Here is a 27,211-nt window from a genome sequence, read left to right as displayed (position 1 = left end):
TGTGTATATTTTGTCTACAAGTTCAACTTTAAAAATGATGTCAGTCACAGAAATTCACACGATGTACCCGTTCCAAAGGGCAAGAAGCAACAGGTTCGAGAGCAACAGCTCATTAGCTGTATTCCCTCCTGCCCTGAGAATAACTTACTCTGTACTGCTAGTGCACACGGTTCTGCTTCAATAGACCCATATCTATGTGAGATAAGGGTATGAAAGGACACACACAATTTATCACCCCTGCAAACACACCCACACACTGGCTGTACCACTCACAACATTCCCACACAGTAATATAGGCCTCTGGCAAGGTGGGGGAGGTGTGTGTGTGTGTGTGTGTGTGTGTGTGTGTGTGTGTGTGTGTGTGTGTGTGTGTGTGTGGCAAGGCTCCGATCTGATTCCCATGGAGAGAGGAGAGCAGAGAATCATTCAAGCCTGAGCAAGTAAACACACACTGATTGAATGGTGACGAGGCTGGCCTGGGGGGAAGGGCGGGGCTCCCCTGCATGACAACACCAGCGCTGTCACTTCTTTGTTTTCATTGGTGGTTTGGGCGCATAAGTAAACAGGGATCCTCACCGGTTTGATTACAGTAACACCTCCCACAATCAGCACCATTTGTTTCAGCTATTTGAGGTCTCTGTAATACACGTGACCTCATTCACATGTATTAAAATGGTTCCCAGTGTTTACATCCCAGCCAGTTGTTAAAGAGCACCTGCACACACCCAGTCCTGCAGACACCCTGACTGCGGACATTTACAGCGTTATCTTCGTTAAATCCGCAATTTACAACAGCAGCCATGTTAGCTAGATTATGAGAAATATCTCTAGGTGTAAACACGTGTCTTGTGTGCATTTGAAGGCTGTTACAGAAAATTATTAATAGTAAAAGGCATTAATATTGCCTTATAATTCTGCTCTTCTGTATTACCATAATGGTCTCAACAGCCATCAGAATATCTGACCGTTTTTGACTTTGTCAGAACATTTAGCTGGTCCCCATGAGAAAAAATGCTTTTCATTAAAATAAATAAATAAAATAAAAATAAACTAAATTATATGTAAAAACTAAAAGTTCCAGAAAGTTCCTGAGGTTAAGGTTAGAGTTTGGTTTAGGTGTAGCTACAGTACTAATTACGTTAATGGAAGGATAATAAGACAAGGTATAATTATTACAAGAGAAATAAAGTTCAACGGTGCAAATGTTTTCTTCTTTGTGTCTTTTTGCATATAGCTCTGAATCAGCAGCGAATTACCCAGAGTGCTCCAGTAAAGCAGGGCACCCAGCTCCCCTCAAGCCCCCAGAACCCGGCCGTCATGGGAGGGAGCAACCAGATGAGACTGCAGCAGCTGCAGCTGGAGAAAGAGAGACTGAGACTTAAACACCAGGAGCTGCTCCGCCCGAGACCACAGGTCCAGCACACAACACACCACCAAATTGAACATGACCAAACATTTTGGTCTCCATGAAAAACACACCTGTCGCCAGTGATTTACAAGAATTAGAGCATGTACTAATGCATTGCAAAGCAACTTGCACTTCATCATCATTAGGGGTTGAGTTCAACTTTTCACAAAATGTACTCCGAGGCAACACGCACCAGCCAATAGGAGACGTCTGGGTGGAGCGTCAGTCGTTTGATGTCACAATGCAGTTGAACAAGACTAATCACGGTTGTCAGCTCCTATCCAGAGCTGTACAATCTGGTGCTAAATATTTCAAAACGCAGCACATTGCAAGCCTCGGCTCGGTGTGCGCACGAGAATGAACACGTTTTACCTTAAGGAGGTATAACACAAATATGAGACTCCGTCCATTTGTATACGGATACTTTTTAATACATTTTTAAAATCATCTTCAATTCATGTTACTGGAAATGAGGTTTTTCGAAAACCCCTTCGAAGATGGTGCAGTTTTATCTCCACTTTGAAAGGGAAAAACATCCACACGTTTTTGAAAATGCTAACATCGTAGCTTTGCTTTTGTGTTTAAGTATAGTTTGTAGTAGTAGCTCTACCTTATCGTCAGACCACGTGATTCCTTGTATTCGTCTTTTTCTTTGTTTGTTTGGCTTGGTTTTCTCCATTTTGCACTCTGCATCATTTAATATGCAAGTTTCAAATGGAAAAAAAGGGGGTTACAGGATAAACTTGCAATCCTATTTCTGTATATTTTAGATTAGATTAGATTAGATTAGATTAGATTAGATTAGATTAGATTAGATAGAAGTTTATTGATCCCTTTGGGAGGTTCCCTCAGGGAAATTAAGATAGCATGCATATTTATATTTACATGTACATTTAGAGTACAATTAAAAGTTGAGGAGAGAGTAAGGAAAACGTGTACCTTTAACCTAGAAATAGACGAAAAATGCATTTTCTGACTGACGCAATACAAAAAATGGCTTCGTTAAAACACAATACAATGAAATGCATGTTTTAGAGTAGCTCTTGCACTTAAACGTTTAATTCAAGCTTCGTCATGATTGAGGATTTGTGCATTTGTGTATGAGAGAGTGTGTGGGTCATCTCACACACTAAATCCTCGGCTCTTCTTATAGCGATCAGCACTGTGTTGATAAAAGCAAGGACTTCGCTTTGGTCTGGAGTGTGTGTGTGTGTGTGTGTGTGTGTGTGTGTGTGTGTGTGTGTTGTGGGTGACTGAGAAGGGTCAGGGATCGGAAGAAGAGGCGGAGACTTTGTAGGGTAGGGGGCCAGACGCGGACGAGGAGCTCGGAGCCGGGAGAGTCAAAGGGGGGCAGCTTTGGAATGTAAACAGAATGTTGACTCAGCTCTGTGAACATCACACACACACACAAACTAAACAAACTGAGCTCTTCAGCCTGAAGTCCACCAGAAGCTAACCAAGTCGGGCCATGCCCGACGTCGTCAAACCCAGCATGAGATGTTGCGCCCGATAAAACCTGTGACTTCACGAATCACAAATATACTATTCAAGACTTTCTTGTATAACAAGTCAAACTGACGAAACTCTCTTCATTTCCTGTATCTCTGATTGATCATTCAGCCCGTTTCTCATTCATTCTCACTCACATTTCTTCATTCATAGGAAGTGTGCAATAAAAAAAAAGAACAAGGATGTGACCCTGTGCCCTACCCTGCACTTAATGACACGCAATAAACCCACACCTCAGCAGCGTGCAGTTAACCACCCAGTTGGGCCGAAGCCATAAAATCACAGAGTACACTTAGAGAAATCTCTTAACAAATGAGAACCAGATCTGTCGCTTGTGACACGTTGCCTGGGATGGGCATCATAATATTATTCAACAGGGTAATAGAGGAAACGGCTGAACGAAAAACTTGTGGGTGAAGCTTTTTTTTTTTTTTTCCTTTTGTCTGCGTCTACATGCCTGCGACGGTAAAACCAGTATTGTTTGTTCGCTAACAAAACAAACGGCGATCTTTTTTTCCTCCTTAGAAGACTTAGCAGATCAGCAGAGCGTGTAGCTTTGATTTATGGAACAAGTTTGTGTTACATCAGCTACATTACAACTGTTTAAAGTGCTTTAAAAATAAGAAGCTGTCTCTTAAATCGAACTGAAACTGTTAAATGCTTTCTTGGTGAAAGCGAAGCCTTACTTTTGCCAACAAATACACATTTGGCCACATTTAACAAGAAATTGCATCTGGCTGCTATGAAATAGCATTTATTTGGTCTCATTATCTTAATTATGGTGTGTTTATGGTGGTGTGTGTGCATATAGGAGCTGGCTTTGAGGAACCAACTACCCACCAGCATGGAGCAGGACAGCGGCACTCAGAACCCGGTGTCGTCCCCTGGCATGGGGCAGGACGGCCGCAGCGTGACCACCAACAGCTCTGACCCCTTCCTCAACAGGTGAGGATGAAAGCAGATACGTGAGACTGGTTTAACCACGAACGTCTGGATAAATAAAGGGAACACGCAACTTTTAATGACATACTTCTCTATTTTTCTTACAGTTTTGTAAATAGGTGGGAATAATTACAGCATATCAAAGGCACTGTATATTTTAGAACAATATGAATAATGTGATCATCCTCTGGACTGCTTCTACTGAAGACGCGTCTCATCATTGGTTAATCAAGAGTTAAAATACAAGGCTGTTCCTGTGTGACTAGGCAGAATAGCACCACAAATAACAGAAGTGCACCATCCAGTGGCCATTAAGAGAAAAATCTTCATGAATGTTCAGATCATGCCAAGCATTTTGAAGACCAGCTAACACTACCAGTACTAATAGCAACAGAAATAATTGTCATGTGGTTGTGTGTGTGTGTGTGTGTGTGTCTGTCTGTATATCTCCTTTTTGTGTTTTTGTCTCTGCAACCCCTGTATGTGTCTGTATGCTTTCTATTTACTTGTGTGTGTGCGTCTGTCTGTCTGTCTGTGCATCTTCTGTTTGTATGCACGTCATTCTGTCTGTCTGTGGCTCTGGGTGTCTCCTGTCTGTGTGTGAAAGAGAAAGGGCTTGTGAACAGCCTGAGCCGCCCGTGAGAACATGTGGTCTCGGCTTTAGACAGGTCATCTCCCCCTCACACACACATTGGTATTCACAAAGACCCCATTCATCACTTCTCGCTCATCCACTGCACACATACATACACACACACACACACACACACACACACACACCTCACTCTCTTCATTAGTGTAAGCCTGCTGTATTTGCTCTCACACTGTACCCCTGCACACTGGCCTCTGTTTATGAAGAGGTGTAATTCCAAAGCTCGTTCCAAACACCACTTTTACAGCTTTGCTTTCAGTGCTATGAACTGCTTCAGCTCGCTGCTGCATTTTCCCGAGTTTTGTCTTGCTTTTAGAAGTAATACCATATTTATTCTGCTACTGTGGGAATTTTTATTACTATTATTAGTTTCTCTACTCAGTCTAAGGGTAATAAAAGCTCATTATAAGGTCATTCTCAGCAATAAAGCATATATTATGATTTAATTTATAGTAAGAATAAACAAGAAGTGGGATATTTAGATTTATAGTAGGTTGCTAGAGTAAGAATTGTTAAAAACCTTATCTCTTCTCTACATTTATAGCATGCATATATATATGTATGTGTGTGTGTGTGTGTGGGGGGCACGGTGGTGTAGTGGTTAGCGCTGTTGCCTCACAGCAAGAAGGTCCGGGTTCGAGCCCCGTGGCCGGCGAGGGCCTTTCTGCGCGGAGTTTGCATGTTCTCCCCGTGTCCGCGTGGGTTTCCTCCGGGTGCTCCGGTTTCCCCCACAGTCCAAAGACATGCAGGTTAGGTTAACTGGTGACTCTAAATTGACCGTAGGTGTGAATGTGAGTGTGAATGGTTGTCTGTGTCTATGTGTCAGCTCTGTGATGACCTGCGACTTGTCCAGGTCATCACAGGGTGTACCCCGCCTTACGCCCGTAGTCAGCTGGGATAGGCTCCAGCTTGCCTGCGACCCTGTAGAACAGGATAAAGCGGCTAGAGATAATGAGATGACTAAGAATAGCAGAATTTTTCATTCACTTGGTGTTTTCTACAGCACCGTTAATGTCTGGTGGAACAACGCATGCAATCTCTATAGGAAGAGGCATGTTCTGTACAGTACGGTAGTCAAAATTATGTACAGTTCTTTTAACATTTTTTATAGTCAGTCGAGCCTTGCTAATATGAGAAAGTCTTTAAAACAAGAACAGCAGTAACTGTTAAAAAGGTTGATGCAACCATTTTCCCCACAAATGCTCCTTTCAGTTGAAACTTTTATAATTCATGACAACAAACTGGGCAGAGGAACGTCCATTTAAACATATTTCAACTTCACACTGCATCATTCCACCGGACATGATGGCATACATTGTTAACTACTGATTTTAGAAGCAGGTCGATATGGTGAGTTAATGGTCATTTCTGGCTCTTTCTCGCTCCTTCCTCAGCGGGACGTATCACTCCAGAGATGAGAGCACAGACAGTGGCCTGAGCATGAGCAGTTACAGTGTCCCACGCACTCCAGACGACTTCCTGAACAGCGTAGATGAGATGGAGACAAGTATGATGCTTTAAAAACACCCCAAACCGTAAATTATGAATGCTTACTATACATTTTAAGTTGCTTATTTATATGAGCCATATCGTATGTTAACATTTCTAGCATTTTATTTAAAATAATGTATTGATCGTTTGATGTTCAGCTTTTGTTGTTGTTCTTGTGTTTTTTTAATTATTTGTAACAGTTCTCAACCTATGGGAATTTATTTAGCAGTCAATGCTAAGTGTAATTCTAGTGTAATTTTAGTCACACGGAGTCTTTTATCACTCATTTACCAACACGTCTGAGAGAAATGCTGATATTCTTCATGTGTTTTTGTTTCCATCATCACTGTGGCCTTGACAATGTCTGTATGAAAGACTTTAGCTGGCTAAAGCCCTATTCAGATTGGATTAGTTTTACACATGGTGAAGGAGTAACGTAATTATTTCCAGCGTACCACTGGGATTTTTGTCCTGTCGTTTTTCCGTATTTTACCGACTTTTCCGTATTGTACGCATCTGGAAAGATTACACTGTATTTTATATTCTATAAAACGACCAGTAGAAATAATCCGAGGTAATGTATGATGTCATAATGGACATTATATCGCATTATATCCTGTGGGAAAAGAGGACTTTTCTGACATGCAGTTATGTCAGTGAAACCAGAATGAAACCAGGCAAAACACAGAACAATAAAATATAGACGTTTATAAGGACTTGCCAAAGAAGCAATGGTTCGAAAGGATTTTTAAGTACATTACATATGTACATGGACCTACAGCTATGTTTTGGTCATGTGACCTACTAATGCTTAACATGAGTACAAGAAGTACTTCTAATGTGTCTGTTAAAATGTGTGACGAGTGACAACCATTCAGAATGTTTTCCCATCACTAATTTTATTACCTCAGTCTTTAGCTAGGCATCCATAGGTATTTTGTGATTAACCATTTGGACAGCACGTTTTTGGATTCACCTTCCTGGCACCCAACTCGACAAATTCTATTTGAGCGCAATATACAGCACTTTGCAGAAGTCTTAGCCCAAGTTTACATTAGACCGTATCAGCGGATCATCAGATTAACGTTTTTAAAACGATTAGTGTGCACACAGCAACACCAATACACGATTTGCGTGCACACAGCAACACCAATACACGGATACGCTCGGCTCCGCAGGCATCCTGCGCTCCAAATCACTCCGCCCTGAACAGTGAGTGCCCTCTGGAGGGTGCGCACTCCGGCCTTGCGCAGCTCACAGAGCACGCGAGTGAAGTGCACAAGCTGTGATTCGGGACTGAGCCGCTGTGTGTGTGATCCCAGCGCATATCACTTACCACTTGCAAGTGGAAGGATGGCAAGCCTAAAGACAATCATAACTACACAATGGGCAGTATTTGCATTAGTATTTGCAGTATTTTCATAATTTTATACTCTTTAATGAAAGGTGATACAAGGCGGAAGTCCGCGCCGTTTTTCAGCAGTCGCGTCACATGACCAACGCCAGCGAATCAGGAAGGTGGATGTCACAGTGACGTTGTCCAATGACGACGCCAGCTAGAGCTCAGCACAGCGTATCTGCGTATTCTCAATGTTTACACAGCACCGGAGCTGACACGATCTGGATTGAATACGTGGACCCTGGCGGATTCCCGTTTCCCGGCGTTTCCAGGCGGTTTAATGTAAACGGACAGTGCATCCGCGAAGAAAACGAGACAGATACGGTCTAATGTAAACTTGGCCTTAGTCGCATGTAAAGAAATGCTGTCGACCAAAAATGGCTTAAAAATAATGAAATGAAATGTTTCAACATTAAAAACAGCCATAATAAATGAAACAAAGTCAATATTTGTTGTGAGACGACTCTTTGCTTTAAAAAAAATAGTAGTCTCAGGTACAATGAGTGCAGTTTGATAAGGAAATGATCTGTAGGTTTTACTGAGCATCTTGCAGAACCAGCCACAGTTCTTCTGGACACTTTGTCACGCTTGCGTCTTAATTTTGCACCGAAACCCAGCAGCCTTCATTATGTTTTCTTTTTTAATCTGAAACGTGGTCTCTTATGTAATATGCTGCTCAGATACAATCATAGATTTTTCTGTAACATTTAGGCCCAATCCCAATTCTAATTTCTACCCCTACCCCTCCGCCTTCCCCTCCGCCTTCCCCTTGGCCCTTCCCCTTGAAACTGAGCTACAAGGGATAGGGCTTGAAATTCAACCCTTACGTATTGGGATAGCCCTTCAACGATCGCATACGTCATCGCGTACCTCCGTCAGCGTTTACGATAGCAAAACGCGACGCGTCATTGGCTGCGACCAGCCGCTACAGTCAGAGCCAGAGGCAGAAATCTCTGCTGGCAGGGTGTGATTTGTTAACTAACACCACTGAATGGGATATCTTTGGCGCTTCGTGCACCACATCCGACAGAATGAGGTGTCAGAACACTCATGTAAACAATAAAAGCGAGAATAACAGAACAAAACGTACGCAGTCAAGCAACCGAAAACAATACTCACTCCCAAAGCTTTTTAGCAGCAGCTTGGATTTCAGAAATCGCTGCTCATTCTCAGCTCGAAAGCGAATCAAGCGGCGTGTTTCCTCTGGATAACAACTTAAAACACGTAAATAATGGAGAAAATACATTTATGACAATCTTTCGCCGCGGGAACCGCCATCTTTCTGAAATCCGCATGAAATCTCGCTGAAATCCGCATGGCATTGTGGGAAATCACTCAAACCCCTTCGTTCGGAGTCTGCTCCAGGAAAATCTCCGTTTGGAGGGGTACAGAAGCCCTACCCCTTCCCCTCCCCCTCCGCGTTAACTGGGATTGGGATACCCCTACCCCTTCACGTGAACGCGCAAAATGGAGGGGAAGGGCCAAGGGGTTGGTCCAAGGGGTGAAATGGGATTCGGCCTTAATTTTGTGCTGGAAAATGAACGTTTGGAACTCTACAATGTTTTTGTACTGACTCAATAATGTAGAAGTCATAAAATAGAAATCTATAACACAGTTTATATAAAAAAAAAAAAAAAAGGGTGCCTAAGACTTTTGCACAGTACTGTAGGTCGCAACATCTGCTACCGGTAGGAAATCAAAAAATGTGTCTTACAGCCTGGTAAATGTGATACATTGTCGAACACTTGAGGAAAGTGTCAATTTCTCAACCCCGTCCTTGTCCTCTTCCACGCCCAGGCGACTCCCTAGGCCCTGCGTCCTTGGCGACCCAGCCGAGCTGTTTCCCAAACTACCTGGACGAAATCCCAGGCACTGATGTGGACTTGGGCACCCTGGAGGGCGAGAGCATGGCAGTGGAGGGTGAGGAGCTGATGCCGAGCCTCCACGAGGCGCTGAGCTCCGACATCCTGCACGACATGGAGTCTGTCCTGGCTGCAACCAAGATCGACAAAGAGAGCTTCCTGACCTGGCTATAGATGAGCTTTAACGTACACTCCACCTCCGCTGTCTTCACACCGAACTGCTGCCTAGGCCAATCTGTGAAGGATGTGTAGATGCTTCGAGTTTTTTGTTGTTTTTTTTAAGAGACATTTCACTCTCTTAGACTTTGATTGCATTTTTTTTCCACTCACATTAAGCATTAATCACGGCTGGACTGGTTTCTTTGAGGATTTTGCCCATAACATATAAACCACACATGGCCGAACTGGTTTTGGTTTAAAAATCGGATTTAATTTCTTTTATTCTTTTTCCCCTCCCATCACCTTTTTTTTTCCCATGTCTGCATCCTCAAGGCTGGCCCATGAACAGACAATTCTCAGAATCACCTCTCCTCTTATCCACGTGTATACGGCTTTGACAAAGTGTTGTTGAACCCTCATCAGTCTCATATACGACCTCATCGTCTGCCTCGCCCACAGCCTGAACTGCAGTTTCCCTCTTTCCTTCGTTCACTACAAGCCTGGCAAACCAAAAACATCCACGAGGGCTGCTTGCATATGTGTGTGTGTGTGGATCATGATGAGATCTCAATGAGCTTGAGCTCAAGTTCTTGAGGGTTGAACCTGTTGCTTTCGGAAGGCGGATGACCCTGCTCGGCTGTGCCAGCATATCAAACTCTAATCGATACAAGTGCCTTCAGTTTGATCTCTTAGTGCAGCGATTAAAACACTACTTTTTAACACTATATATATTTTCAAACAATTCTGACCGTGCTATTTTCTATTTACAGTTTTCATTAATCGAAAGTATCTTTTAAAGTTTATATCAAAATGCATTTTTATCAACTCTAGCCTCAGTCTTATTTAAGACTGATTTTTTTTTTTTTCCCATGTATGATAGATCAGAATCTTTTCTCATGGTTGCCTTCCAGCATGCTGCCACTGTTTATTAATCATCGCAGAATAGATGGAACTGATTATTGCTATTACCTAGTGATCAGCAGAAAGGATCAGACTAGATTCAGAGACCTGTTTTTGTATGTTAATACGTAGGTTTTCAATCATTATTAATGTATTTTTGCATATTCAGTGACAGTATCGTTCAAAAGCAAGGAGCAGAATGTCAAAAAAACTTAGCATGGAAGTGATCGGAAGTGATCGAAGCGATGGATTTGCGATGTTTTACGATGGATAAATAAGCACGTCTCAAGGGTTTGCGGTTGAGAGCGGCAGATAGCTGGTGATCTGTTTGGTAATCATGATTAAGAACGATAGCGTTGTAGAGTTTAATGGAAACAATCAGCAAAAACTTGTCACGATTGTTGGGTTTTATTTTGTTTGTTTGTTTGTTTTTTTGCTTTTGACGAGGCTTCCAAAGAGTTTAATGAGTCGTTTTCTCTTTTTCCAAACAAAATAATTTATCCTATTCTTTGTGTGTATACATGTAGCATAAGCTAATGAGCTGATGATTAGTCAGTGGATATGTGGCGTCCGTCACAAATCTTCAATATTAGACACTCGATGAACAAGTTACCAAGAGCTGCCTTGTTGTCAGTCGTTTACATTGTTGCAGAGCGATAGAACACTACAGACATTAAGCGATAATGCTGTTGTAGATCCTTTATATGTGTATCGTAAGATGTTTACAAGATTATTACCCCAACACTACTCAGAGATGATGATCCTACACTTTAAATGTGATTTTATTTAAAGGTTTGTTAATGAACTACGGTTTATTTGATGTACTTGTATTCCTACACGAGTCAGCACGAACAAGGCACGTGCTGATTATGGCTCATATGATGTTTTAATATGAACACGATATTAAACGATCAAAATGTCACTTCCCTTGCATTCCATTCCCGAGGCAGCTGCCTGAGCAGGCGACATTTTTCAGGGAGACGTTTGCACTCCTGAAGTAACGTCTCTCATTCAGACTTTCTGATTTAATAAAATTATCATGACGTCGGCTACCATGATAAAACGTAAGAAAATATTGTGATGTGAAAATTGAATATCAGCACCTGCCACCTATGTGAACAAAGATCAAAACTTGTGATCAGACTATATCGCTGTGACCTGAACAAATAGTGAAAAAAAGACCCAAGTAGTATGTTTAGAATAGTATCTATTTTTTATAGAAGTATGGTGTTGATTGACACTAGATGGAATAAACAGTGTTGGAGATAGCAATGCAACAAAAACATTTTTATAAATTGTTGGTACAGTGCTGGTATTGCATGTTTAACAGAACATTGCTTCAAATGTGTGTCACTTAAACATGATTTTATGCGTAGTTAGTGTGCGACTCTGAATATATAATAACTTTTTTTGTAGCAGTAGTACTAATCACTCAAGTTAAAGGATTGGTATTTAGATATCTCTAAATGCACACAGAATGAATTTATATCCATTTATTATGATCTGTTTTTTTTCCTTTCTTTTTAAAAAAAATAGATTTATGTGCATGTATCTTAGAACCTTATGTTCTGTTACATTCTATCCCTTTGCATAATACTTTAAAATGGATGGGCCTGTAATAAAAAATATATACTTTGTTGTAACTGGTTGGTTGTGAAATCATTATTCAACACAAAGGCAACCTGAAAACATCCACACGCGCGCACACAGACAACCGGCAGCCAACTTATTAGGAACACGTGCACCCGGTGATTTTTATTTTATTCAATTATCTAATCAACCAATCAAGTTGCAGGAGCACAATACACCAAAACCATGTAGACACAGGTTCGTTAATGTTCATGTGATATTGACTAGTATAAAAAAATCATCCTGAGAAGAACAACCAGGCTCATTCAAGTAGACGGAAAGCTCTGGTAACTCAAATAAGCACTCTTTACAACCGTGCCGAGCATAAAAGCATCTCAGAACAGACAACACGCTAAAACTTGTGTAAGATACAGCAGCTCCAAAAGCAGACCACATCGGCTTTCGTTCCTGTCAGCCAGGAACAGGGTGGCACGGTGGTTAGCACTGTCACCTCACAGCAAGAAGGTTCTGGGTTCGAGCCCAGTGGCCGACAGGGGCCTTTCTGTGTGGAGTTTGCGTGTTCTCCCTGTGTCCGCGTGGGTTTCCGCCACAATCCAAAGACATGCAGTTAGGTTAACTGGCTACTCTAAGTTGTCCATAGGTGTGAATGGTTGAGAAGAGAACGCCTCTATAATAATCCAGTAGAAGGCAACGGGAAACCACTACTGTAATTCTTCCCTAGAAACTTTGATGGCTGAAGCTGTCAGAGTGGACCTGCCATCGAGCAGAACACTAAAGAAGAAGAAGTCAAGAACAGGAATCTGAGGCTAGATTGGGCACAGAATCACCCAAACTAAACAGATGACCATCAGACAATCATCATCTGGTCTTTTCTTTTCTCAGTCTCCAACTGTCCACTTCTGCTGTCATCTCTACAGCGTATGTAAGTATTCTCAGTTTTGGTGATGTCTGATGTCATCAAACAGACATTTCTATTCAAAAAGTTCAATGAGCTCTAATATCCAGCCAGTCTACAATGTATCTGTGTTTTCTACAACCCCGATTCCAAAAAAGTTGGGACAAAGTACAAATTGTAAATAAAAACAGAATGCAATGATTTCATATTTTCATAGGCAATATTCATAATTCCATATTTTATTCAGAATAGAACATAGATGACATATCAAATGTTTAAACTGAGAAAATGTATCATTTAAAGAGAAAAATAGGTGATTTTAAATTTCATGACAACAACACATCTCAAAAAAGTTGGGACAAGGCCATGTTTACCACTGTGAGACATCCCCTTTTCTCTTTACAACAGTCTGTAAACGTCTGGGGACTGAGGAGACAAGTTGCTCAAGTTTAGGGATAGGAATGTTAACCCATTCTTGTCTAATGTAGGATTCTAGTTGCTCAACTGTCTTAGGTCTTTTTTGTCGTATCTTCCGTTTTATGATGCGCCAAATGTTTTCTATGGGTGAAAGATCTGGACTGCAGGCTGGCCAGTTCAGTACCCGGACCCTTCTTCTACGCAGCCATGATGCTGTAATTGATGCAGTATGTGGTTTGGCATTGTCATGTTGGAAAATGCAAGGTGTTCCCTGAAGGAGACGTCGTCTGGATGGGAGCATATGTTGCTCTAGAACCTGGATATACCTTTCAGCATTGATGGTGTCTTTCCAGATGTGTAAGCTGCCCATGCCACACGCACTAATGCAACCCCATACCATCAGAGATGCAGGCTTCTGAACTGAGCGCTGATAACAACTCGGGTCGTCCTTCTCCTCTTTAGTCCGAATGACACGGCGTCCCTGATTTCCATAAAGAACTTCAAATTTTGATTCGTCTGACCACAGAACAGTTTTCCACTTTGCCACAGTCCATTTTAAATGAGCCTTGGCCCAGAGAAGACCTCTGCGCTTCTGGATCATGTTTAGATACGGCTTCTTCTTTGAATTATAGAGTTTTAGCTGGCAACGGCGGATGGCACGGTGAATTGTGTTCACAGATAACGTTCTCTGGAAATATTTCTGAGCCCATTTTGTGATTTCCAATACAGAAGCATGCCTGTATGTGATGCAGTGCCATCTAAGGGCCCGAAGATCACGGGCACCCAGTATGGTTTTCCGGTCTTGACCCTTACGCACAGAGATTCTTCCAGATTCTCTGAATTTTTTGATGATATTATGCACTGTAAATGATGATATGTTCAAACTCTTTGCAATTTTACACTGTCGAACTCCTTTCTGATATTGCTCCACTATTTGTCGGTGCAGAATTAGGGGGATTGGTGATCCTCTTCCCATCTTTACTTCTGAGAGCTGCTGCCACTCCAAGATGCTCTTTTTATACCCAGTCATGTTAATGACCTATTGCCAATTGACCTAATGAGTTGCAATTTGGTCCTCCAGCTGTTCCTTTTTTGTACCTTTAACTTTTCCAGCCTCTTATTGCCCCTGTCCCAACTTTTTTGAGATGTGTTGCTGTCATGAAATTTCAAATGAGCCAATATTTGGCATGAAATTTCAAAATGTCTCACTTTTGACATTTGATATGTTGTCTATGTTCTATTGTGAATACAATATCAGTTTTTGAGATTTGTAAATTATTGCATTCCGTTTTTATTTACAATTTGTACTTTGTCCCAACTTCTTTGGAACCAGGGTTGTATTAAAAAAAGAAAAGTGCCTTGCAAAAGTATTCATCCCCCTTAGTGTTTGTCCTCTTTTGTTCCATTACAAGCTGGAATTAAAATGGATTTTTGGGGGGTTAGCACCATTTGATGAATAGTGCCTATTCCTCAAGGCAAAACTGCTCCAACTCCTTCAAATTAGATGGGTTGCGTTGGTGTACATTGGTCTGGTCTCGTCTGACCAGAGAATGTTCTTCCATGTGTTTGGGGAGTCTGCCACATGCTGTTGGGCAAACCCCAAATGTGTACAGCTTAAAGTGGTCCTACGGACAGATACTCCCATATCCGCTATGGATCTTTGCAGCTCCTTCAGTGTTATCTCTTGTCAGGTTTGTAGTGGTGCCATGTTCTTTCCACTTTGCTATAATGGTGCTCCATTCAAAGTTTGGGATATTTTTTTAGAACACAACCCTGATCTATACTTCTTCACAACTTTGTCTCTGACCTGTTTGGAGGCTCCTTGGTTTTCATGTTGCTTGCTTAGTAGTGTTGCAGAGTCAGGGTCCTTCCAGAACAGGTTGAGTTATACAGACATCATGTGACACTTTGCTTGCACACAGGTGGATCTTAAATCAACTAATTATGTGACTTATGAAGTGAATTGGTTGGACCAGGTCTTATTTAGGGGTTTCATACGAAAGGGGGTGAATACTTATGCACACTCCAGATTTCTGTTTTTTCATCTTAATTATAGTTTGTGTCACAATAAAAAACAATTTGCACCTTTAAATTGGCAGGCATGTTGTGTAAATCAGATGGTGCTAACCCTCCAAAAATCCATTTTAATAACAGCTTGTAATGCAGCAAAACAGGACAAACATCAAGGGGGATGAATACTTTTGCAAAGCATTGTACAAGTACACTAAGACACTTCCGATCATAAACCAGCTTTTTATGATGGTCAGACGCTCAGTAGCTGTATGAACAGTTAATTTCTCGCAAACTGTTTGAGCACACAAACGTTCTCGTGATATGGGGTGCCATAATTTCATGGAGGTTACTCCAGTGGTTCCAGTACTATATGACGGCATCAAGTTCTCTAAAAGATACAAAAAGAAAACAGAGAATTAATTACACTGTTCTCAAGCATGTGCCAATAAAAGAGTAACTCATCTTTATGACCAGCGGCATCACACCACATCAGCATTGATTGTTTTCCTATAACAGCATGCGCTGTTGTGTTTCGTTACTTGTTTGTCACTTATGCAAAATGTAAATTCCTCTTCCCTAATCACTTTCCTATGGTGGGAAACTTCACGGCACACTGTTATGTGGACACTGGGGTCTTGTTCTTCTCACAGAAAGCTTCAACTGTTAAAATCTGTTCGGCTTCATTGGTCGGCTCTGTTAAGATTCCTGGTAAATTGAAGCAGGGAATACTGTCAGAGCTGCTGTCATTTAACAATTAATTATTCACTGAAGGTGAGGTGAAGCTCGGTGAATAATAAGAGACGATAGCCCAAGAGCATTAGCTCAAAATTGAGTCCAACCCGGAACAAATTAGTAACAAGCTGAATTTTTCAGAATATGTTCAGAATACCCTTAGGAATAACATACTAAAAGTCCCCGGGAATCCACCTTGTGCTCTCTGAGAAATTCAAGATGGCGTCCAAAATGGCTGCCGATTGGAGATTTTTCAATATCTCAGGGATAAAACATAATATAAATGCAATTAAAATGTTAAATTATATGTTCTCTCATACAAGCAATCCAAATTCACCATTGTCACACTGTTAAAATTAAAATTAACCAAGATTACAAGGTCATTAATGTGGAAATTACATGGAATTTGATGGTTGACATGATTGACAGATTAGCTTAGTAGGCTACCTACATACATGAACATAATGTAAGACAACAATTAGACATCAATTTCCTTAATATTTAGTGCATCTTTAAGCTTTGATAAAATATTAAAGGGAAATTAAATTTGAGAACTCTATCTTCTAAAACTACAATGGCAAGCTGTTTCAGTACACTTCTTCAACATTCCGGCGACTTTCATGACAAAAAGGTCTGCCTCAATAAAAGCTCTTGCTTATAAACAATGAGTAGACTTAAACACTTCTCAGTGCCTCAGTTGTAATGCTTGGGCCTTTGTTGTACCATCAGTGAAGTAGGGAATTTATTCAAGCTTGTTTAAGGGTGGAAAAAAATGAATCTTTGAGTTTCTAGCGCCAGTCTTTACTACTAGCAATGCCAGTGTGTTCGGACAAAAAATGACTAAACTCAGCATGACCTTTTAAAAATGACTGAACTCAGCATGACCTTTTAACATGCCATTTTTCATTTTACACCACCAATTTACTTTAATTAATATTAATGAAAATAAGTGCTCCAACCCCTAGTAATTGTGTTTGTTGTTTTGTGAACAGAATAGGATGATACGGAGTGAACGAGTAACCAATGGATCCACACTCTATAATCGGTAGTGTACATTAAATAGCACATGTATAGATTTACAATTATAAGTCTGTAATTATTAGTCCTAAACATTAAGAACTGAAGCCATTTCAAAAACATATGAGATATCTTCATGATACCATAACGATTATTTTGTCATAACAGTCATTGTTATTTCTTCTTGGATGTGAATTTATGGGCCAGGGCGTTTCAAGATTGATACTTGATTCAAGGATCGGACTGGATGAAACCTACACACATTCATAGTACTGTGCACATTCATAAATGTGAACTGGTGAAGTGCCAAAAATATGACAATCTAACCAGACATGGCAAGCGAACACCTCATCTCATCTCATCTCATTATCTCTAGCCGCTTTATCCTTCTACAGGGTCGCAGGCAAGCTGGAGCCTATCCCAGCTGACTACGGGCGAAAGGCGGGGTACACCCTGGACAAGTCGCCAGGTCATCACAGGGCTGACACATAGACACAGACAACCATTCACACTCACATTCACACCTACAGTCAATTTAGAGTCACCAGTTAACCTAACCTGCATGTCTTTGGACTGTGGGGGAAACCGGAGCACCCGGAGGAAACCCACGCGGACACGGGGAGAACATGCAAACTCCGCACAGAAAGGCCCTCGCCGGCCCCAGGGCTCGAACCCAGGACCTTCTTGCTGTGAGGCGACAGCGCTAACCACTACACCACCGTGGCGCGCAAGCGAACACATTATACACAAATATACTGTTATAATAATGTGTACATTGTTATTATATAATGTTAATACACAATGTAATTAATACACACATGTTGGAATTTACTCTCCTACCCTACAAAACATTGTCATACTCTCCTACCCTACAAAACAACATAAATTCTGACCTTTTAACTGCATTAATATTTTGTTTTGGGCCTGAGATATGGGCAGATCTCCATTTGGCGGCCATTTTGGACACCATCTTGAATTTCTCAGAGAGCACAAGGGGGATTTCCGGGGACTTTTAGTATGTTATTCCTAAAGGTATTCTGAACATATTCTGAAATTTTCAGCTTGTTACTAATTTGTTCTGGGTATAACCCTATTACTCCTGGGCTACGATGTCGAGGTTATTATTCACTGATATTCACTGAGGTGGATAATTGTTTTAGTATAAATACACAGGTGATTATTTAAAAAATCGTAATTAAAAAAATCATTTATTTCAAACTTCAAATGCGGCATGCAAATGTAATAAAGGCGTGGCACAGACTTGTGTCACTTATCTACGCCGAGTCACATGAAATACTTTGTTATGAAATAGATAAAATAAATCACCTTACGTTTGAATAGTTTTAGACCAAACTTCGCAGCATCTTTAGTGCTTTTAGGAACAGCATTTTCTTTCATCATTTGTAATTCTTCCTTGCTTACGGTGATAGAGCGTTTGGCCGCCATTTTGCCCAGTCGCTCGAGGTGATTATCGAGAAATAGTCTGAATTTCTCAACCAATCAATTTTCTATAATCACCTGCATATTAATACTAAAGACAGGGATGTGAGTGACAAATTTTTAAAAAAGAGGAAAATTTTTAGGCTCAACAGACGACCCCGAAGGGGTCGTCACGACAACGAAGTTGTCATGGGGAGGGTATGCCCTCCCATTGGTGGGGGTCTGGGGGGTCTCCCCCACGAAAATTTTACATCTTTGTACATCTTTGTGCTAAACAATTTTATTTATAAGCAGTAGCCACATGTACCCATAGGTTACCTATTTTTTTCGCGATATCTTCCTTCATATTCATCATAAGTGCTACCGAGCGAGGTTTGTTTTGCCTGGCAACACTTGTTTATATTTCTATTCATTTGCAATGCCGGGGTGGCCCTATATTTAGCCGGGACCATCCCCGGCCCAAACCATCAATGGTGGCCTGCTTGGAGCATGGGGAAAATAATTTTCACTAATTTTGGTCACTGATCTTATTCTTGCATTAATCATCAATTCAACTGCACTCTGCATTTTCACATGGCAGCCCAGACGCCGACAGCATCGCAGCAGATTAAATAGGCGCTACCAAATAAGGAAATTCTCCCCTCCCCTCTATTGCAGTTGGTTTGGTCCAAGACTCCTCCTCTGTATTGCGGGGAACTTAAACAACATTGGCGCGAAACAGCGCGCGTCAGTGATGGAGGGCAGAAAGAGGCCAGGTGGAACCGAAAGGGCGAAGCTTAAAAAAAGGAAGGAGGTGGCAGCAAAATGTGCCAAACTGACAGATATGTTCTCAAGACCAGCTGGTAGGTTATGAAAGATATGGAGTATGATAACCCTGTTTGTCGATTTTATCAGTCTATGCTAGGCCTATAATGTGTCGATAGTTTGCGATGTCAATTCAGCTTTTTGATGTCATGTGAAATCTCGCAATTTACACGGTATAGATGTGGTGTATGTCTTAATTCTAAGAAGAACCGGACATTGCTTTACATCCCAGTTATTAACAATTTTAGATGAACAGGTCCCAAATGTGCTGTTGCGCGTTATTTCCTCATCCAGCCTATTTCATCTCGCTGTCACACCGTGCATTTCCGCAGGCGCGCGCACATTGTGGTTATGAACACATAGGCCTAGAAGTCATATTTGATGTTAAATAATTGTTGTTAAATATATAACTTAGAAGAGGTGTATGCGTATGCCAATATTCTAAGCAGAATCGAACACTTGCTTTAGCCTACATTTCATTTAACCATTTTTGAGTTGCCTAATGCGCCCTCACGCTTTATCTGCCGGTTGCTGAGTGCGCCAGCATTGTTGATTTGCCATTATTTTCGAGGCGTATGCGGCATGTAATGCACAAGCATTGGTTCAAATGCACGCGAGAACCTATATTGTTAAAGTGAAGTGAAGTGAAGTTTACCTGAATTTAAACCAAATAAAAAGCATTGTGAAAGAACAGTTATTTGTTTTATCTTTTTTAATGTACTCAAATTCCTCCTCCATTTCAAAGTGGCCTGAATGTGAATTAAACTCCCGGACTGAAAACAGGGCCCACTCCGGCCCTGTTCATTTGTATAATTTAATGTTTGTGGGGAGGTAGTTGGTTTGTTGGGGGTGTTTTTTTTTAATCTTAAATTGTTACATTCATGCTGACCTAGCAATATTTTTTCCTTTTCTTTCTTTTTATCAGTGAAGAGAAATGAGAATTGTATCATATGGCATATTAGTAGCATCAAACCAACAGCAAGTTTCACAAATCAGGCACAATTACAACCAGGGCCGTTGACAGCTTTGGCTGGGCCCGGGACAAAATAATCTGAGTGGGCCCCCCCCAAATAATCTGAGTGCCCCCCCACACACACACACGCGCGCACGCACATCGCCACACAGCAACCACCCACACCCAACCCCTCTTTTCACAGTCTCCATTCACTCCAACCCTTAAATAACAGGTATTCCAAGCCCATTATAACAGTCAACCATTTTATTTCAACATTTCAACATATTTACAGTTTGAACATTTCCTTAGTCTGCAACTATTCAGGTGCGAAATGCAATGCGCCGGACTTTTGCTGTGGCAAAGTCGTCAATAAGGTCATTGAAGTCCAGCTTCTTTGCAAGTTCGCGCTCTATAGAGAGCATAGCCAGCCCATTGAGCCTCTCCTGTGACATGTTTGAGTGCAGGTAGTTGATAAACCAAAATGATTGTTTACGGGATGGAACTGGGCCTCAATGAGAACGGAGTTATGGCTTTCCCAAAATCTGAACATGGAAGCATCACCACTAGTGATGTGTACAGTGAGTTTTTCAGTGTATTTTTTTGTCTTGTTTTTCATAAACGTCCTTTCCGTACTCGATTTAGAATGTTACAAAAAAAATTGACACCCTCCCAACCACGTAACATTAGCCTATCTGACCTGGGGGCTGACACGTTTATTACGGATAAACCAAAAGGATTACAACGTTCCCTGGATATAGAACTGGACCGAGAAGATTTCAAAATCTTAACGTGTAAGCAACAACAATAAAACAGAGGTTGTTTTATTCATTTAGGGCTTATTAGGCTACTTTCATTAATTGCGCTTTTCATACAGGCCTATCATTTTTCACTTGAGCAAGGGAATTGTTTGAAGAGTATCCAGTCTAAGCGAAAGTTTAATGTTTTGCAACAGACTAACCTCAAAACACCCCATTTATAGCCCATTCGTTACATTAAACTCTATCTAGCTGGCAATTTCACATGCCGTCGTATCTACACGGGATGATTTCCAACAAAATAAGGTTTAATTAACAAGAGGCAGCGTTCCGCGGGCTTTCAGCTAACCGGAGTCCAGCTCAGCGCAGCTCAGCAAGCGTGCCTAAAACATTTGGATATGATTGCCACATACATATACACATACAAACAGCCACTCAAATCTCCACTGCCAAGCCTCTACCTCTCCAACGCCAGATCCATGTAAACAACACGGACGATTTGGAATTACCTTATTCTATAATCGGCTGGTCAGTGCTATACTCAATACTTAAGTGACTTACCCATCCAGTGAGGATTATTTTGTTTACAAGATGCCACATCTGAGTCGCTGACAAATCCTGAATTTCTGTAAAGATAACTGTGCAGAGGTTTATAAGCACGCAGTGCTTCACCACTGAACAGCGAGGGAAAGTTGATGAGGTAATTATACACGTCCGGGTATTGCTGGCAGTTCAAAATCCGGTCGTGAAAACTCCGTCCGGTAAGCCATAAGGGTCACAAATCTGTAGATCATTTATTTTAGACATATATCTAGTTGTCTGTTCATTAGAAAAATGAGCCGTGTAGTCCGTCGGTTGAAATTGATCCATTCTGTACACGAGTGCAGCAGTATTCAGCGGTGTTTTTGACCGACAAGATGGCGGTTGTGTACTTTCCGGTCACGTGACTGCAAGATCTCTATAGTGCCGTGTTATTTGGCGCCTTAATCAAAGACCAAACCATTTCTGCATTAGGGGTGGTACGTGGGTTCTTGAATCTATTTTCGAAGACAATAAAGGCAAAAGAACCAGAAATCATTCATTGAATGCAAATATAGCACATTTTTCTCCCCCAAATCAACACATTTTGAAATGAAACAGAATGATTAATGGCATCTTCATGAGGGACCAGTTCTGGGCCCCCCCTCATGCCTGGGCCCGGGACAAAATACCCGGTTGTCCCCCCCTGTCGACGGCCCTGATTACAACCATCAATCTAACCCACCCAACTCATCTATTATTTATACCGCTTATCCATGAGGGCCGTGGATGAAGCTGGAGCCAATCCCAGCTGACTTCAGGTGAGAGGCAGGGTACACCACCATGTCATATCACCAGTCTGTTGCAGGGATAGCACAATGACAAATAATCATTCGCACTCACATTCACACCTATGGGTAATCTTCCCAGCCTCAGACCTGCACTGGCGTCTTTTATTTTAAGGAAGTGGCTGACTGTGGGATGAGTGTCCTGAAAACAAATTATACAAAATCAACCCTGCCATCAATAAGACACTTTTATCCTCATTTCAAACAAAATGGCATGCTCTTGGTTCTTCACCCTTTAATAATTAAAAAAAAAAAACATGGGTGAGCCTTGAATGCCCAATGTAATGCCTGGTTTACATCCCTTGATCATGATCAAGTGGTGCATACCAGACATCGCATTGAGCATTCAAGGCTCACCCATGTTTTTTATTCAAGAGTGAAGAACCAACATCATGCCATTTTCCTAAAACATTTTTGACAATCAAGCACATTTTATTTACTGTACTGGTCTGAATGCCACAAGGGAACATTTTTACTTTCAAAATACTGTACTTTGGATGATGTTTTTGGTGCCACCAAAAAAAGTTTTAGAATTTCTATCATACGTTTTTGAAGTATGTCATTTAGTTATTTGTTTTAATTATTTATTTATAAAGTAACTTGCAATACCTTTTGGAAATGCTACTGCCATGATATAGCCTCAGGTGCTGACATGGCATTAAAAAAAAATATCACTTACTCAGAGCAATTTAGAGTAGCCAGATAACTCAATCTGCATGCCTTTGGACTGTGGGAGGAAACCGGAGTGCCCAAAGGAAGCCCACATAGCCATGAGGAGAACATGCAAACACCACACAGAAAGGCCAGTCAAACGCAAGGTTCAAATCCAGACCCTTCTTGATGCAAGACGACAGCGCTAACTACTGAACCACTGTGCCACCCCAATTACAACTGAACAACATTCTGTTACGACCCTGGGTCATAATGTGTATTACAACCCCGATTCCAAAAAAGTTGGGACAAAGTACAAATTGTAAATAAAAAGGGAATGCAATAATTTACAAATCTCAAAAACTGATATTGTATTCACAATAGAACATAGACAACATATCAAATGTCGAAAGTGAGACATTTTGAAATTTCATGCCAAATATTGGCTCATTTGAAATTTCATGACAGCAACACATCTCAAAAAAGTTGGGACAGGGGCAATAAGAGGCTGGAAAAGTTAAAGGTGCAAAAAAGGAACAGCTGGAGGACCAAATTGCAACTCATTAGGTCAATTGGCAATAGGTCATTAACATGACCCGGTATAAAAAGAGCATCTTGGAGTGGCAGCAGCTCTCAGAAGTAAAGATGGGAAGAGGATCACCAATCCCCCTAATTCTGCGCCGACAAATAGTGGAGCAATATCAGAAAGGAGTTCAACAGTGTAATATTGCAAAGAGTTTGAACATATCATCATCCACAGTGCATAATATCATCAAAAGATTCAGAGAATCTGGAAGAATCTCTGTGCGTAAGGGTCAAGGCCGGAAAACCATACTGGGTGCCCGTGATCTTCGGGCCCTTAGACGGCACTGCATCACATACAGTCATGCTTCTGTATTGGAAATCACAAAATGGGCTCAGGAATATTTCCAGAGAACATTATCTGTGAACACAATTCACCGTGCTATCCACCATTGCCAGCTAAACCTCTATAGTTCAAAGAAGAAGCCGTATCTAAACATGATCCAGAAGCGCAGATGTCTTCTCTGGGCCAAGGCTCATTTAAAATGGACTGTGGCAAAGTGGAAAACTGTTCTGTGGTCAGACGAATCAAAATTTGAAGTTCTTTATGGAAATCAGGGACGCCGTGTCATTTGGACTAAAGAGGAGAAGGACGACCCAAGTTGTTATCAGCGCTCGGTTCAGAAGCCTGCATCTCTGATGGTATGGGGTTGCATTAGTGCATGTGGCATGGGCAGCTTACACATCTGGAAAGACACCATCAATGCTGAAAGGTATATCCAGGTTCTAGAGCAACATATGCTCCCATCCAGACGACGTCTCTTTCAGGGAAGACCTTGCATTTTCCAACATGACAATGCCAAACCACATACTGCATCAATTACAGCATCATGGCTGGGTAGAAGAAGGGTCCAGGTACTGAACTGGCCAGCCTGCAGTCCAGATCTTTCACCCATAGAAAACATTTGGCACATCATAAAACGGAAGCTATGACAAAAAAGACCTAAGACAGTTGAGCAACTAGAATCCTACATTAGACAAGAATGGGTTAACATTCCTATCCCTAAACTTGAGCAACTTGTCTCCTCAGTCCCCAGACGTTTACAGACTGTTGTAAAGAGAAAAGGGGATGTCTCACAATGGTAAACATGGCCTTGTCCCAACTTTTTTGAGATGTGGTGTTGTCATGAAATTTAAAATCACCTAATTTTTCTCTTTAAATGATACATTTTCTCAGTTTAAACATTTGATATGTCATCTATGTTCTATTCTGAATAAAATATGGAATTTTGAAACTTCCACATCATTGCATTCCGTTTTTATTTACAATTTGTACTTTGTCCCAACTTTTTTGGAATCGGGGTTGTATTATTGATTTCTTTATGTTTTTGCTGTTCTCCCTCCCTGCCTGAGGGGTGTGCATCTGTTCCTGTGACTTTTCTTGAAGGATGTTCAGTTGGCCCTGCATTAACCTGGTGACTTGTCCAGGGTGTACCCCGCCTCTCACCCATAGTCAGCTGGGATAGACTCTAGCTTGCCTGCGACCCTGTAGAACAGGATAAGCGGCTACAGATAATGGATGGATGTTCAGTTGTAGATGGGGGCAGCTAATTGGACCATGGTGGATGCTTTCTGGAGAAGATGGATGCGCTTCACTTTCTCCTGATTCCCAACTGGACCTTGCCTTGTGTTGTCGGCTGATTAAAGTGTTTGAGTTGTAAAAAGTGTAAATAATTCCCTAAAAGCAGTCCAGGTAACCGTAGGGGTTTTTGTTGCATTCTGTTTTCTCCTGTTTATGTTAGGGAGTTGGGTAAAATCCCTGTATTTTATTTTGCTTTTATTTTCCAGGTCAGCTAGTGGACATTTAAATAGATTGTTTTGTTTGTTATTTTGGCCCGTGCTCATCCCAATGGTAATTTCACCTGTATTGAAATAAATCAGTTGTGTTTTGAACTGCAGTTGGCTGTGGCACTGGTCATCCTTGGGAGTGGGGAACGGGGAAGTCACTTTTATGCTACATTCAGGTTTCCCTGAGGCGTAATAATTCAATAAAAATGATAAAATTATTCAAATAAATCAAATTTTTAAAAATCCAATTATTCTCTATAGGTCTACAAAAATAATATATTTTTTGGGAAAAAAAACAGATCTAAGCTTTTTGACATTTGTTCACTTCATTATTTTTGAATGGCGGCACGGTGGTGTAGTGGTTAGCACTGTTGCCTCACAGCAAGAAGGTCCTGGGTTCAAGCCCAACAGCCGACGGGGGCCTTTCTGTGTGGAGTTTGCATGTTCTCCCCGTGTCCGCGTGGGTTTCCTCCGGGTGCTCCGGTTTCCCCCACAGTCCAAAGACATGCAGGTTAGGTTAACTGGTGACTCTAAATTGACCGTAGGTGTGAATGTGAGTGTGAATGGTTGTCTGTGTCTATGTGTCAGCCCTGCGATGACCTGGCGACTTGTCCAGGGTGTACCCCGCCTTTCACCCATAGTCAGCTGGGATAGGCTGCAGCTTGCCCGCGACCCTGCACAGGATAAGCAGCTACAGATAATGGATGGATGGATTATTCTGATATCAACAATAGGATAACCTATCACACACTTGCTGTAACAATAATGGGTTGAAGTGATTTGAGCTCGATCAAGAAAAAGGGCAAAAGTTGGACTGCGATTTAAAAACTGTTTACATATTTAAAATAACTTTTTTTAAAAATCTACGCACTTACTGACGTTATAACAGATTGTGAACCATCGACTGACATGAACCAGTGGAACCGGATGTGGTGTTTGTTACATATGGCGTGATGCTGCTCTGCCCCCTACCAGCCTGTAAAAGTTTGGGATTTAGTAAAGGTAAATAAACTTCTCAACAGCAAATAATTAAATAATACACAGTCATTAGAAATCATTTTTAACTAAAAGATGAACTAATTCTACTAACTTCCTAAGTAACTATAGAGAACCATCAAGACTACTTTGCTAATGGCCACAGGAAAGAAATTAGCAAATAACTAATTAACAAATAACTAAGGCTAAATTCAATTAAAATACTATTTTACACAAACATAAATTAGCAATAAACCAAATTTTGAATTACTATTAAACCGCCATCAACAAAAATAAAACCAGCGAAGTTAATTAAGGAATACACACAGTTCGATGATATTCACAGATAGCAAAGCTCACTAAAGCAACAAAGAAAAAAAACTAATTATCATCCTGGCTAAATTAGACTTGAAACGGCTCGTTTGCTCGTCCACACTGCCTGAAAGTGTTTGATTTGATTTATTCATTATTAAAATGGCATTGTATAAGAATGATACAATAACATAATAAATGGATAACACAAAGTGCAAGCACTTATTTCCATTGTGGTCCAAGAGGAGGTCAACAAGGGAACAAAAGTTAGAGAATACAATAGCAAGTGTGGTTAAAAACTATATAGTCAAAAAAAGAGAGAAATAAATGATTAATACTGAGTGAAGGCTGAAGACTCCTAAGGACAATAACTATTGAATAAAAATTCTTTAACCTCAGACTTAAACTAGGGTTTATCTAGTTCTAAGACCCCTAAGATTAAGAGGGTTTATCTAGTTCTAAAACTTAAGATTCTGTATAGGACTAAGTAGGCTATTCCAGAACAAAATACTCATCTCATCTCATTATCTCTAGCCGCTTTATCCTGTTCTACAGGGTCGCAGGCAAGCTGGAGCCTATCCCAGCTGACTACGGGT

At 41.1% G+C, this 27,211-nt stretch overlaps 1 protein-coding gene across 3 annotated transcripts in view; it reads left to right on the top strand.

Annotated features, from left to right (window-relative positions):
* Positions 1–11,965, top strand: part of yap1 (Yes1 associated transcriptional regulator) — a 63,488-nt gene extending 51,523 nt beyond the window's left edge. For 2 of the 3 annotated variants that reach the window (XM_060923401.1, XM_060923400.1), the window contains 4 exons: positions 1,235–1,413; positions 3,729–3,862; positions 5,906–6,018; positions 9,199–11,965. In XM_060923401.1, the coding sequence (XP_060779384.1) occupies positions 1,235–1,413; positions 3,729–3,862; positions 5,906–6,018; positions 9,199–9,437 (665 nt within the window). In that variant the 3' untranslated portion in view covers positions 9,438–11,965. Of the gene's footprint in view, positions 1–1,234; positions 1,414–3,728; positions 3,863–5,905; positions 6,047–9,198 lie in introns of all 3 variants that reach the window. The other variant, XM_060923402.1, reaches the window with a different exon arrangement.
* Positions 11,966–27,211: the final 15,246 nt, after the last annotated feature.

Source organism: Neoarius graeffei, chromosome 6, assembly GCF_027579695.1.
Source record: "Neoarius graeffei isolate fNeoGra1 chromosome 6, fNeoGra1.pri, whole genome shotgun sequence".
Lineage (NCBI taxonomy): Eukaryota > Metazoa > Chordata > Actinopteri > Siluriformes > Ariidae > Neoarius > Neoarius graeffei.
This window is presented reverse-complemented; position numbering and strand designations above follow the sequence as displayed.